The 15,156-nt window shown below is 41.4% G+C and overlaps 2 protein-coding genes across 2 annotated transcripts; both read left to right on the forward strand.

The window, feature by feature from the left end:
• LOC109840924 (LEAF RUST 10 DISEASE-RESISTANCE LOCUS RECEPTOR-LIKE PROTEIN KINASE-like 1.2) lies at positions 10,851 to 11,603 on the forward strand. Its single transcript, XM_020409760.1, has one exon. The coding sequence runs from the start codon at positions 10,851 to 10,853 to the stop codon at positions 11,601 to 11,603; it is 753 nt and encodes a 250-aa protein (XP_020265349.1).
• On the forward strand, positions 12,215 to 13,094 carry LOC109840934 (LEAF RUST 10 DISEASE-RESISTANCE LOCUS RECEPTOR-LIKE PROTEIN KINASE-like 1.2). The gene has a single exon (XM_020409770.1). It carries the CDS (start codon positions 12,273 to 12,275, stop codon positions 13,092 to 13,094), a length of 822 nt encoding a protein of 273 aa, XP_020265359.1. The 5' UTR covers positions 12,215 to 12,272.

Here is a 15,156-nt window from a genome sequence, read left to right on the forward strand (position 1 = left end):
ATCCCACGCAAGCAGCGATCCAAACAACGATCCTGCGTTTGTTTCTCAAGAGTTGTAATTTTCATTTTGTTGTGTAAAAGAAGTCTTATAAAAAGGCTATTTCTTTTGAATTTATTGTAATCGACTGAAGATATAATGAATTCCACAGCAAAACCAACTTTTGACTCAAACAATCTGGCGACCACAGTGGGAATCCCATTTTGAGTTTTCTTTGCACCAGGAGATAGAATATAAAATTCTTCCTCTCTAATTTCGGGTTCATCTCTACCAACAAACAAGAGACCAGGAGATAGAATATAAAATTCTTCCTCTCCATCATCGGGTTCATCTCTACCAACAAACAAGAGACCAGGAGATAGAATATAAAACTCTTCCTCTCCATCATCGGGTTCATCTCTACCAACAAACAAGAGACCAGGAGATAGAATATAAAATTCTTCCTCTCCATCATCGGGTTCATCTCTACCAACAAACAAGAGACCAGGAGATAGAATATAAAATTCTTCCTCTCCATCATCGGGTTCATCTCTACCAACAAACAAGAGACCAGAATACTCCAATAGGTATACGAGTCTAAACTATTTCCCTAATCTCAACAGGAAGTTTCTGGAGAATATTACTCAAAATATTCTTAAGAATAACCTGGTTACCTCATAACGGGTATATGAGGTTAAACTACTTCCCGAACACTCCGATGAGTATATGAGTATAAACTGCATCTCCTTGAACCTCCCAACGAGTATATGAGGTTAAACTGTTTCCAGAACACTCCGTTCGACCCTCAAAGAACGCATACAAAAGCGTATGGCAAACACCGCTCGTGCCCGTACTCTTTTACAACAAAGACGAGAAGGAAAGAAGAATATAGTGGCCAAAGAACCACCAAAATTCTACAAAGTTTGGATTTCGAAGTCTGGAGTTATGCAAAATCAGCATTCGGAGCCCGTTAAGACTCCATACCCGCAAGGGGGTGGTTTTAGACGTGCGACTCCCGACATAACCTTGGATCGCTCAAAGACAAAAATAAATTGTCCTGAGAATGCCAACAAGGTTTTACACCCCCAGAAGAAGACGCATTCACCAAATGATATCGTCATACCTGGGAGGTCATGCCAACAGACGATACGATTTTTTGGCAATCATACCGATGAATCGTATTATCAAGTTAGGGTTGTGAATAATTTTCGAAAGAGAGTTATTCGAGAAATAAACTCTCATTATTCCTGTGCGCGACTCGTTAAAGCAGCATTATCAGAATGTGATTGTTTCAAACGAGAAGCCATCCCTAAGCCGAGACATTTCCGCAAAAGAAGAGCAGCTGCCCAAGATGATGAATTCCCTGAAGTTACCATCAACGTGGCTGATAAAAGAAAGTCTAAGCGGCATTCAAGTGACTCAAATCCCGACTTTTCTCCGAGAGGAAAAGTCAATCCAAGAATTGCTCAAAGGATGTCTCGACTCCAATTAGGAGCTATCAGACGCAGAGACTACAAGAGAATGCGAGAAGGAATGTCCTCGGAGGATGAATTCTCAGACACTTGTTCAGCCATTGCTTCTGATGATACAATGTCTAGCACGGGACAAACCAAAGAAGTGTTCACAATCACTTCTGATCAATTTGCTCAAATGCTTCAAGAAGCTCTATCGAAGCAACGTGAAGAAATTAGAGCTGAGATGAAGACAGAGATGGAGTTAGCTATTCAACAAATGAGAGAGTTGCTAACTCAACAACCTCAACCTCCTGAGTCCAGTCAGCGAGCTGAATCCAGCTGCCACACTCAGAATGGTGTAGATGACAGTGATCCAGAAGTGGATGAAGTCATTATGGCTGATACACCTTCCAATGACAATAACACTGGGGGTGGTTCAACAGATCCTCCCAATAACAACATTAGGGGTGGTTCAATTACACCGCTTAGTAACACTGGGGGTGGCCCAATTATTTCTGCTCGACATCACTCAGAAAGAGATGAAGATGAGGACAAGAAAATGCAAGAGCTTGAAAACAAAATCAACTCTTTGATGATGGCTCAAGAAGTGAAAAAGACGGGTATTCCCTGTCCCTATCCAAGAGAATAGGATTCAATACCATACCCGTCAAAATTCAATCTGATTAACTTCACACCGTTTGAAGGGAAGAGTTCGCCGATTCAGCACTTGATTTATTTCAAGTCTTATTTGGGCATGATCTCTGGAATCGAGGCTTTAATGGTCCGGTCATTCGTTGGCACCCTTCGTGGGCCCGCCTTCGATTGGTACCGACGGCTCAGGCCAGGGAGCATCAATTGCTGGGATGACATAAAAAGTTTGTTCCTCAGCAACTTCTTTGATGATGACACTGAAGTGTCAATCGGAACCCTTCTGGATGAAAAACAAAAAGACGGAGAGTCAGTCGACGATTTTGTCAAGCGCTTCCGTGGCAAAGCAATGAATTGCAAAGATCCTATTACAGAGGAGTTCATCCTGCAAACATGCCATAATAATCTCTCCATCGATGTCCTGGAAACCCTGGGGGTCGTACTGTCCAAAACTTGGAAAGATTTGAAAATGCGCGGTGAACAAGCTGAACACTTTCTTAAAAGAAAGAAAGTTTTTGAAAATGCGCGGTGAACAAGCTGAACACTTTCTTAAAAGAAAGAAAGTTGAGAGAGGTCAACCGACTACATCCACAATCCCAGTGAACGCGACTCTCGATCCGAGGTTCCAAAAGAAGTATTCTTTCGAAGATGATGAAGCTCCAGCCATATTGGAATACCTCCTCGCCAATGACAAAATCGAGCTACCACCTATTAAAGATCAGGATGGAGCTAAGAGGATTACGGATCCAAACTACTGTGCATACCACAGAAAGGTTCTTCATCCCACCGAAATTTTCTTCAGACTCAAAAATAGAATCCAAGCCTTAATTGACTCCGGCGTCATAACGGCGAAAGAAGTCGAGTAAAGACGACCATATTACTCCATTGGGTACACGAGTATAAACTGTTTTCCCTGACTCCGATAAGTATACGAGTATAAACTGCTTCTCCATCTCACTCCGAAAAGTATACGAGTATAAACTGCTCCTCGATACTCCAACAGGTATATGAGTCTAAACTATTTCCTTTCTTTCACGGGAAGTTCCTAGAGAATGCCATGCATGGTACTTTTAAGGATAACCCGATCATACAGCTAAACGTAATGATAGACCCAGCTTCGCAAGAAAAAGCTGGGGGTGGATGGTTCATGTAACGGGAAGTTCTCGAAAGAATGCTATATGTAATTTTTTTTAGGGATAACCCGATCATTACAAACAAAGTGATAAACACTACATCCCCACGGTGATTTATGAATACTCTTTTGCTGAGGTAAGATTCGATCACTTCGTTGGATCAATATTCCCTCACAAAATTCTCTCATGGTCAAACCTTTAAACAATTAGGACCAAAGCCAAAATCTCATCTCGATTCCTTCCATGAACGAGAGGTCCACAAAATTCTCTCATGGTCAAACCTTTAAACAGTTAGGACCAAAGCCAAAATCCCCTCTCGATTCCTTCCATGAACGAGAGGTCCACAAATCGAATGATCAAACCTTTAAACAGTCAGGAGCGCCTCAAAATCCCCACTTGGTCAAACCTTACTACAGTTAGGACCACAATCAAAATCTCCTTTCGATTCATTTTGCGAACGAAAGGTTAACTTTTGAATTGAGTAATCAAACCTTATGACAGTTAGGGTTATTCAAACCAACCCAGATTCTCTAAGTGGAGATTCCACTTTGAGTTTCCTTTTCACCAGGAGATAGAATATAAAATTCTTCCTCTCCGATTCTGGGTTCATCTCTACCAACAAACAAGAGACAAGGAGATAGAATATAAAATTCTTCCTCTCCATCATCGGGTTCATCTCTACCAACAAACAAGAGATAAGGAGATAGAATATAAAATTCTTCCTCTCCATCATCGGGTTCATCTCTACCAACAAAAAAAAGAGACCTGATTAACTCCCAACGGGTATATGAGGTTAAACTATTTCTCGAATACTCCAATGGGTACACGAGTCTAAACTGTTTTCCTACATTCGACGGGAAGTTTCTGGAGAATATTACTCTGAATATTCTTAAGGATAACCTGACGAACTTTCGAGAGACAAACGAGCATCAATCTGGAAATATCAACTTCAACACAAGATCTCAACAACGGTCGAGCGATAAACGCAGTGCCGGAGAAGTATTAGCTATTCTACAAAGAACTGAAGTCTTATAAAAAGGCTATCTCTTTTTTAAATTTATTGTAATCGACTGAAGATATAATGAATTCCATGACAAAACCAACTTTTGACGCAAACAGTATCTTTGCAGCAGACCTATACATTGGCAGACATGGTTAGCCTAGCCGAGAAGGTGGAGCGACAGCTTGGACGAAATAGTAAAGGATCGTGGGCAGCTTCTGACGGTTCGCGCACGAACTTTAATCGTGGTGGGAATAAACAGTCTCAAACTGTTCCTGATCAAGATTCTACGACAGAGAAGGGCAAGGGGCCAGCAACAACCGCAGCGAAGAAGCCTACTCCAGCGAACCCTTATGCCAAACCTGACCCGATCAAGTGTTATAGATGCGGACAGCCTAGTCATCGTTCCAATCAGTGCCCTAAAAGAGGTACTGTGAACATGGTAGATCATGAAGATGAGGATACAGACCGAGACAATGTTGAAGACTATGATGATGAGTTGGATGCTGATGATGGGGAACAACTCTTATGTGTTGTGCGGCGACTATTGTTGGCTCCAAAGGCAGAAGAACCACCACAGAGGCATAATATATTTCGAACGAGATGTACGGTGCAATAGAAGATCTGCGATGTCATCATTGATAGTGGGAGCAGCGAGAATATTGTATCTCAGCGCATGGTGGAGAAGTTAGGGCTGAAGACGAAAAAGCATCCCGCTCCTTACAAGATCGGCTGGATTCGTAAGGGTAATGACGTACAGGTTGATGAAGTGTGTCGGGTATCCTTTTCCATTGGTCGAACTTATGTGGATGAGGCATTGTGCGATGTAGTAGAGATGGATGCATGTCATATGTTGTTAGGCAGACCTTGGCAGTTTGATGTTGATGCCACGCATAGAGGGAAAGATAACGTCTACATCTTTAAGAAGGATGGTCGCCGAATTGTGCTCAAGCCTCTAACCGAGAAGGGACCTGTCAAAACCATTGTGGCTGAAAAGAAGAATTTCTTGGTCGTTGACAATGAAGACTTTATGAAAGATGTGAAGCAATCTGATGAGATTTATGCCCTTGTAGTTTCGGGAAAAGAGGAGTCTGCCACTGTCGAAACTCCACATGAAGTACAGACCCTCTTACAACAGTTTGATGCAGTTATGCCTGATGATCTTCCTTCTGAATTACCCATGCTTAGGGACGTTCAACATCAGATCGACCTTATCCCTGGATCCCGACTACCAAATCTGCCACACTATAGGATGAGTCCGAAGGAAGGAGAGATTTTGCAGAAACAGGTGGATGATCTCATCCAGAAGGGTCTTATACGACCTAGCATGAGTCCGTGTGCAGTGCCAGCACTACTAGTCCCAAAGAAGAACGGAGAGTGGCGTATGTGTGTGGACAGTAGGGCTATCAACAAGATTACGGTGAAGTACAGATTTCCTATTCCACGCTTGGAAGACATGCTAGACATGTTATCTGGTTCAAAGGTGTTCTCCAAGATAGATCTCAAGAGCGGCTATCATCAGATTCGGATTAGGGAAGGTGATGAGTGGAAGACTGCTTTCAAGACAAAAGAAGGCCTATACGAGTGGTTAGTCATGCCTTTTGGTCTTTCTAATGCCCCTAGAACTTTCATGCGATTGATGAATCAGGTATTAAAACCCTTTATCGACAAGTTCGTCGTAGTTTACTTTGATGATATCCTGATTTATAGCCAGAGTGGGGCTGCACATCTGGACCACTTGAGGGAGGTACTAACAGTTTTGCAGAAGAATAAGTTGTACATTAATCTGAAGAAGTGCAACTTCATGACCAGTAGCCTCGTGTTTCTAGGCTTTGTTGTTAGTGCAGAGGGTATTCATGTTGATGAAGAGAAGGTTCGTGCTATTAGGGATTGGCCTACCCCGAAGACTGTCAGCGAAGTTCGTAGTTTTCATGGCCTAGCAACATTCTATAGGAGATTTGTAAGAAATTTCAGCAGCATTGTAGCACCTATAACTGAATGCATGAAGAAAGGAAAGTTCAATTGGGGGGAAGAAGCAGATCGTAGCTTTGCACTGATCAAGGAGAAGTTGTCCACCGCACCTGTGCTTGCACTTCCAGATTTTCAAAAAGTCTTTGAAGTTGATTGTGATGCGTCCATCATAGGAATTGGTGGTGTTTTATCTCAGGAGGGGCGTCCAGTTGCCTTTTACAGTGAGAAACTCAGCGAAGCTCGGCAGAAGTGGACCACATATGAGCTGGAATTATATGCCATAGTTCAGTCTTTGAAGCATTGGGAGCACTATTTGATCTCGAGAGAGTTTTTGCTTCACACTGATCATCAGGCCTTGAAGACCCTTAATAGTCATACTACCATTAACCGTATGCATGCTCGTTGGATTGCATATCTGCGTGTTTCTAGGCTTTGTTGTTAGTGCAGAGGGTATTCATGTTGATGAAGAGAAGGTTCGTGCTATTAGAGATTGGCCTACCCCGAAGACTGTCAGCGAAGTTCGTAGTTTTCATGGCCTAGCAACATTCTATAGGAGATTTGTAAGAAATTTCAGCAGCATTGTAGCACCTATAACTGAATGCATGAAGAAAGGAAAGTTCAATTGGGGGGAAGAAGCAGATCGTAGCTTTGCACTGATCAAGGAGAAGTTGTCCACCGCACCTGTGCTTGCACTTCCAGATTTTCAAAAAGTCTTTGAAGTTGATTGTGATGCGTCCATCATAGGAATTGGTGGTGTTTTATCTCAGGAAGGGCGTCCAGTTGCCTTTTACAGTGAGAAACTAAGCGAAGCTCGGCAGAAGTGGACCACATATGAGCTGGAATTATATGCCATAGTTCAGTCTTTGAAGCATTGGGAGCACTATTTGATCTCGAGAGAGTTTTTGCTTCACACTGATCATCAGGCCTTGAAGACCCTTAATAGTCAGACTACCATCAACCGTATGCATGCTCGTTGGATTGCATATCTGCAGCGTTTCACCTTCGTTTTGAAGCATAAATCCGGGCAGCAGAATAAGGTTGCAGATGCACTCAGTAGGAGGGCTGGATTGTTGGTAACTTTGAAGGCTGAAGTGATTGCGTTTGAGTATCTTAAGGAGCTTTATGCGGAGGATGACGATTTTAAGAAGATTTGGAATGACTGTCTTCAAAATAGATCAGTTAAAGGCTTTCATATTCAGGATGGTTATCTATTTCATGGCGATCAATTGTGCATACCCCAGAGTTCACTAAGAGAGCAGATAATTCGAGACCTTCATGCTGGCGGACTAGGAGGACATTTGGGACGTGATAAGACAATTGCAGCCATTGAAGAACGATATTATTGGCCTCAGTTGAAGAAGGGAGCAGAAAGATATGTGCGGCGTTGTCCAATTTGTCAAGTTGCTAAGGGACAGTCTCAGAATACAGGATTGTATACACCCTTACCAGTTCCTGATGCGCCGTGGCATGATATTACCCCAGAGTTCGCTAAGAGAGCAAATATTTCGAGACCTTCATGCTGGCGGACTAGGAGGACATTTGGGACGTGATAAGACAATTGCAGCCATTGAAGAACGATATTATTGGCCTCAGTTGAAGAAGGGAGCAGAAAGATATGTGCGGCGTTGTCCAATTTGTCAAGTTGCTAAGGGACAGTCTCAGAATACAGGATTGTATACACCCTTACTAGTTCCTGATGCGCCGTGGCATGATATTTCCATGGACTTTGTGTTGGGGCTTCCTAGAACCCAACGAGGTATGGATTCTATTTTTGTTGTGGTTGATAGGTTTTCAAAGATGGCGCACTTTATTCCATGCAAGAAGACTGCGGATGCGAGCAACATTGCCAATCTTTTCTTTCGGGAGATAGTTCGTCTTCATGGAGTGCCAAAGTCCATCACATCCGATAGAGATTCCAAGTTCTTATCACACTTTTGGAAGACTTTGTGGCAGAGATTCAACACTTCTCTCAAGTTCAGTACTGCCTATCACCCCCAAACGGATGGCCAAACTGAAGTGGTCAATCGCACCCTCGGCAATCTTCTTAGATCTATTTCTGGCGATCGACCAAAACAATGGGATCTTGCTTTGGCACATGCTGAATTTGCCTACAACTGTATGGAGAGTCGGACTACATGCAAGGCACCCTTTACAATTGTGTATGGAAGGCTTCCGAATCACTATCTTGATCTAGCCTCGCTGCCTAAACTTCTTGGACAGAGTGTTCCTGCAGATCATATGGTTGAAAAGATACGTGCTATTCAGTAGGAGGTGAAGGAGAAGATAGAGCAGTCTAATGCTAAGTATAAAGCTGAAGCTGATCAACACAGAAGGAGGAAGGTGTTTGAAGAAGGAGACATGGTGATGGTGTTTCTGCGAAAAGAACGTTTTCCCGTGGGTACTTACAACAAGCTGAAGAATAAGAAGTATGGTCCATGCAAAATACTGAAGAAGATCAAGCTGAAGAATAAGAAGTATGGTCCATGCAAAATACTGAAGAAGATTAGCGACAACGCTTATGTGGTTAACCTTCCTACAGATTTGGGTACTTCTCCTAGTTTTAATGTTGCAGATTTGTTTGAGTATTACCCACCAGAAACAGCTGTTCATGCAAGTGTAAGCTCGGGGTCGAGCTCTTTTCAAGCAGGGGGGACTGATGTAGAACACACAGCAGACATGTTTATGTCAAAGTGGGACAATCGCAAGCCTAAATGCGGGCCTGGTCGAAGAAAATAACATGTTTCGAAGAAACGGCCGTAACTTTCAAACCGTATGTCGGAATTGGACGAATTATATATGAAAATCGACTATCTCGACGAGACGGAGCCATCCAAACCGACCCCATTGGGTTCGGTTTGCGTTCTCAGATTCGCCAAATTCCTTACGGTTTGAGAGATAATTACAATTTTGTCTGTTTTTACTATTTTTAGTAATAATTTAGGAGTCTGTTTTGTTTAGGAAATAAATCCGATTTGATCTCAGATTTGACCGGTGGACTTTCCTATTCATAAGGAGTCTTTTTAGGAGTTTTAATGTTTTAGGAATTCTTTACCATTTTTGGTAAGTTGAGAGTCCTTGTAGGAATTAGAGTCCTTGTAGGAGTCTTGTTTCTTTTTCTATTTAAGAATAGTCTTGTAAGCCCTAGAGGCATAACTTTTATTTAATAAAATTTTGTTTTTCCTCAATATTTCTTCGTGGATTCGAAGCTCTTCGTGGATTCGAAGATCGTTCTTTGTGGATTCAGAGAACACCCTTGGTGGATTCCGAGGTTACAACTTCCGCGCTGCGTCAGCTCGAGCGCTCATTTGAGTGCAGGCTAGGCTGTTGACAGCCCACCTAGGGTTCCCTATAAAAGGGAAACCCAGAACACAAAAACCCTCTGCCTCCTTGATTCTTCTTCTTCACGAGCGATTTAAAGAAAGGCGGCGGCCATTTATTGAGCTCCTGTAGCGGAGATTTTAAAGGGAAAATCTCGCAGTGATTCCTGTAGCGATTTTTTGAGAAGAAAAATAAGAGATATTACAAGTTTTAAAATCTCACGCCCCCTTTTAGCTTGTAATATTCTTTGATAAAAAGGAAATTATTTGTGTGGCTCCCGAGGACGAAGGCAAGTTGCCGAACCTTGTTAAAACTCGGTGTTCTCTTTTTTCTTGTAATTTTTAATTTGCTGTGATTTCTTCTTTCTATTGTCTTAACACAAGATCCGGTAGGGCAAATTCCGCAGGAGGGTTCATATTTGACAGGTGGTCGAGTAGCTTGAATTTCCCAACACATTGATTCAAGTGCAGAAAAGATAAATTTTGGCTAGAAGTTGTTAATGGGGGAAAAACTATTGAAAAACGATAGTCTTTATCTTAAAACTGTAGCTTACAATTTATATCAATGATAAGAGAATCTCAACAGACCAAAGGATGCTCTAATACGATGACAATTTGAACGAGGAGTAGGTTTAGCTAAGTTTGTAGTGAAGCTTAAATATACTTACATTAGAAATCTGTCTAAGAATGAGAAAGTGCAAGACTTTGAACTTTCAACTGAACCTTCCACAGATCATTCGTAGCCAAGGATTCAATTGAGTTTTGACCTTCATTTGATAAATCATTGAAATGCTTGGCTTCCTTTCAAGACGTAGACAATGAAGCTTTAAGTCTATGATTCATCCAATGGTTTTAAGCCTGGTACGCTACATAACTTGAACATATATTAAAAGTAGTTTAGTTCATTAGCCAAAACAAAAATCACACTTTTTCCCTCACTTTTAACTTTAGAGCACTAGCCTTTCCATTTGTACCAGATTAGACATGAACTAGAGTCATCACAGAGAAAGGAGTTTAACAAACACATTCAAACTTCTTGTTAATATTATTATACATGCAAATTTTTAGTCTTCTCTTAGCTTTAACTAATACCTTGCGCTAATCAGCAGATGTGACTTCTCACTTGTTTTCTGTTCGACCAAATCTTAGTTTGACATCCTCTGCTTCTCTCGACCAATCACCCACCCTTCCCTAATATCCTCTTCTCCTCAACTTTGTGCGCCCTCTAAGGCTCTAACAAATGTTTCGGAAAATCAACGTGAGATGCCCAATTTTTTACCTACTTTCTCCCTTTCTCCTCTCAGTTTCTGCCTCCCTAACTACCAACAGAAAATATCTCGACTGTGCTCCGATGAACTACACTTGCGGCGAGAGCAGTTACAACATCTCCTACCCTTTCCGAACTAAAGGCAACCCCAACTATTGTGGCCACCCCAAATTTGAACTCACTTGCATCAACAACACCACTCTCGCAATTGAACTCGACAGAGATCAGTACGAGGTGCAAGACATCGACTACAATGATCGTGTCTTCCACGTCTCTGTTCCAATTTCCGGCAACATACCCTATCCTCCCGACTTCACCAACGTAACAATAGATTTCGACGTTTTGAACTACAAAAGCTCTGATGCCAACTTGACAGTACACTTCAACTGCCCCTCGTTAATGGGCTTGCCATCAAATCTCTTTTTCATCGCGTGCGTGGAGAATATGCCATGCTTGGGATTCCCACCTCTTATCACGGACAAGATTCCGATACTGCTGAAAAAGTGCAGGTCAATTGTGCAGATTCCGATACTCAAGAGTGTGACCGAGGAGCTTGTCAAAGGAGTGATTGAAATTGAGGAAGCAATTGAAAAGGGGTTTGATTTGAGTTGGACAGTCGGCGCTGGATGGTGCAATGGGTGTGAAGGATCCGGTGGGGTCTGCGGATACAATCCCAACTCTCCGGGGGACGGAACCTGCTTCTGTCCTGATGGAAACGATACCGGAATCACCTGCGGTGCGAGTTCAGGCATTGCGCCAACAGGTATGTTGGCTTTTAACTTATATTACTTATGCGATGATTTCTGTAAAATGATGGGCTTTAATTTTGAAGCTTAGATAGGGATTGATTGGCTTTTGGTGATGGGTGATTGTTGTGATACATGCAAGAGTCAATAGATGGATGATTATTTCCAATTAGATGGATGTCTGAATAATGGTAAGGCCTATTTCGATGATGGTATTAGTTCGCGTCAAACAACCCACAAGTTAGTTTCTGAAACATGGATTATGCAGTGGTGTCAGTTTTCTAAAATTCACGTTAAATTCGTGGTTAGTGGGATCCAAATCTAGGTTGCTCTGATATCATCTCAAACGACCCCGCCACTACACCAAAATTTTAAAGTTGTCGTAAAGATTGAGGGATATAGTTTTATACTCTAACAGTTTGGTAGGCAATAACCTACAGGTTATTACCTAAACCTCAGGGTATATCATGCAATTTTTCTCAGACACAATATTCTTTTTTTTTTACTAATAAGTAAGTTACCAAGTCAAAACAATGCATCTTTCTCTCAGTCAATGGACCGGAGAATGTACAGTTTGGTGAATCCGACAAACAAAATCGTTAACTAGTCACCATCGTTAACATCATACCTGCCTTTTTCAAGAGGCATTTTGGTCTCCTCAGGTTCTTTAGAAGTTTGAACCATTCACATTCTGCCCACATTCTTAATTTGATCAATACTTTTCCCAATCAAATATCTGTCTATATTATCCCTCTGGTAAATGAGCTCCTTATTAACAGCAACTATGAGAAATCACATGATCTCCCTCTTTCTCTTGCTCTCTCTTCTAGAGTTATTTGCTTCCTTTTCTACTTCTACTTCTTCTAAGCTCTCAGACTGCAAACCAAGCTCATACCTTTGTGGTGGCCATGACTGCAACATTTCCTACCCATACCGTGTTCCGGGCATGCCCAACTACTGTGGCCATCCGGCCTTCGAACTCACCTGCAAGGACAACAACACAAAACACTCCATGTTGACAATGGAAATCTCCGGCAGGGAGTACAAAGTCAAGGGCATTTACTACGACGATCGAGTCATCTCCCTCGTAAACTCCAACTCTTTGGGTGAAACCTGCCCTCGTTCTTTCAGCAACATAACAGTTGACCACTCGCTCTTCAACTACACCGACTATGATATCATCATGACTCTATTCTTCAACTGCACGAATGAAACCTCTCGATTCAATCTCAGAAGTGTTACCTGTCCTGGGAGTGACAACACTACTAAGAGTATGTACAACTCATATTATAGACTGCCGCAAGATCCTCCACCACAGTTGGCCGAGATGTCGAAGAACTGTGGTATGATCGTGCAGATTCCGATGTTTGATGGCGATGCGGAGCCGCTGGCCAAAGGAAGGCTGGATTTCTTGGGTGTACTGCAAAACGGGTTCGATTTGAACTGGATGGTTGGTGACGGATGGTGTAAAGCGTGTGAAGATTCAAGTGGCGTCTGCGGGCGTGATGCTGATGTGCCAGGAAGGCCGGCGTGCTTTTGCCCTGACGGCAGCACCACTGGGAGCGCGTGCGGTACGTCATAATAGCCAGTAACCAACATGATCTCATTTAAATTTATAATTTTATTTAGAATACTTACACATTCATTTTGCATATTGTCAAAGAATCCCGCCACTATACGGAAACCTAGATGTCACGTTGATGTTGAGGGCTATAGTTTTATATACTCAGCTGTAGGTTGAGGATCCTTTTTATATGTTGAACCCTAGATTCACGTAGCGATGTCGATTTTTTATTGAGAATTACCGGACCGTTATAGATATAACTGTAAAATATCATCATATTATTCAAAAATCACCATACTGTTGACTATCATTCATGACAAATCATGATTGTTCATTAAATATATAGTAAATGCTTGTTTATTGAAAATGTGAGCTCCTAAATGTATATTTGATCAGGATTTACACAAATTAAAGTATAGCATAAAGCTATCATAACACACATCGTACACTGCAACCATGACAGGGTGAGCAATGTTGACCAGCAAAACATAGGGTCATATATATATGATTAGTTAGGCAGAAGTTGATAAGCACCGAAATAACAGAAGGTGATAGGTTATCCTCCACATTGACCATATTTTGTACATCACAAAAAATAGATTCTCCTACCTATGCTGGTCTTTGACCACTAAGATCAAAACAGAAACAAATTTATGAATGTATGTTTTATATATTAAATTAGTAACAACAATACCAAATTAATTTTGAACCTAAAATAATACTCTTCAACAGCTAACAGAAGTAGTCAAGTCCATGCTAAATTTAAAGTCGGAAGAGTGCAATTTTTGTGTTTTCCCTTATATGAGTATCGATTCATAAATAATCGAGGTCAGCCTTCCAAATTTAAACTATTGCATCTCTAAGTATGAGTCCGAGGGAGGTTTTTTCTGAACCATTGACTGCAGGTGTCTACACTCCAGTTTCCACCAAGTAGAGTAGGCTACATACATCAATGAATTATTCCACCAATTAGATGGTGTTTTAGAATTGATTTGTCTTTTATCTTCCCAAATTTACCCTTCGATCGGCACTTTTACCAGGTGGTGAAATCTTGAAGTGTAATTGTTTCTAGAAGACACGTCTATCACTCACTATCCTGATCAACTCAATTATGTAGCTAATTTGTCCACGAATTCAAGTATTTTTGAATATTTGCTGTAACCGGTTGTATCTCTATTGTAGACGTTCCTATTATTTGGGGATATGTGATTACAACTTATTCTATTTGATTACATCCAAGGTTATACGTTACTTCTGTGCTTTCCCACCTTGGAAACTTTGTGTCGCTAGTAGTACTCAAGAATCACTATCGTTATTCTCGATCTCTCTTGCATCGTTGATATTTTCAACCAATGTTCTCCAGCGAAGGCTCATAAAAAAAAGATCGCAACCTGCATTAATTGCCTCCCTCTCTTCACATGTAGTCATGTTGCACGCATCCGGCCACTTTGTTCATGCAGCTTTTTCGGCCTCCTTTTCTTGTTTGCAGTTTTGCCTGACATCCTCGTCACCATATAATATCATCGGTCTCTTACACCTGCCATTTCTTTGAGCTCAGTTTTATTTATGCAATTCCATCAACTTTATCTTCTTACACTTAGTTCCTTCAACCTTTTGTTTTCTCTCTTCTTTTTTTTTAATTTCGAGAAAAAAGGATGGGACTTCATCAGAAATCTCAGCCGTTCTAGTAGCTCGATTATCCTTCAAACCTTTATCATGGAAACCTTGCCAACCTGTGCTTTCTCGGGTGTAGTCGCGTTGGTCTCATTTGATCGCGTGCAATCTCATGACCTTCTGATCTTCTCCCATACTGTAGTCCTCTATTTACAAAAATATGATTTCATTCTTTATTGTTTCTATATTTCCTATACTCTCTGATACATTCAAATGCAAGCTTGAAGAGGAGTGTTGAACCCAAATACTTTTTGAATATATTTTGTAAAGGGTTCTATGTTATTGTAATGGTTTCTACCTGGAAAACTTTGGTGGCAACTGATTTTATTTTGTTACATTAAGGGGCTGTTTGGTTCGTTTCCTAGATATAGGGAAATGCAATTCCATGTAAAGAAACACAAGTTTT

The sequence above is a fragment of the Asparagus officinalis genome, chromosome 1 (genome assembly GCF_001876935.1).
Source record: "Asparagus officinalis chromosome 1, Aspof.V1, whole genome shotgun sequence".
In the NCBI taxonomy this organism is placed as follows: domain Eukaryota; kingdom Viridiplantae; phylum Streptophyta; class Magnoliopsida; order Asparagales; family Asparagaceae; genus Asparagus; species Asparagus officinalis.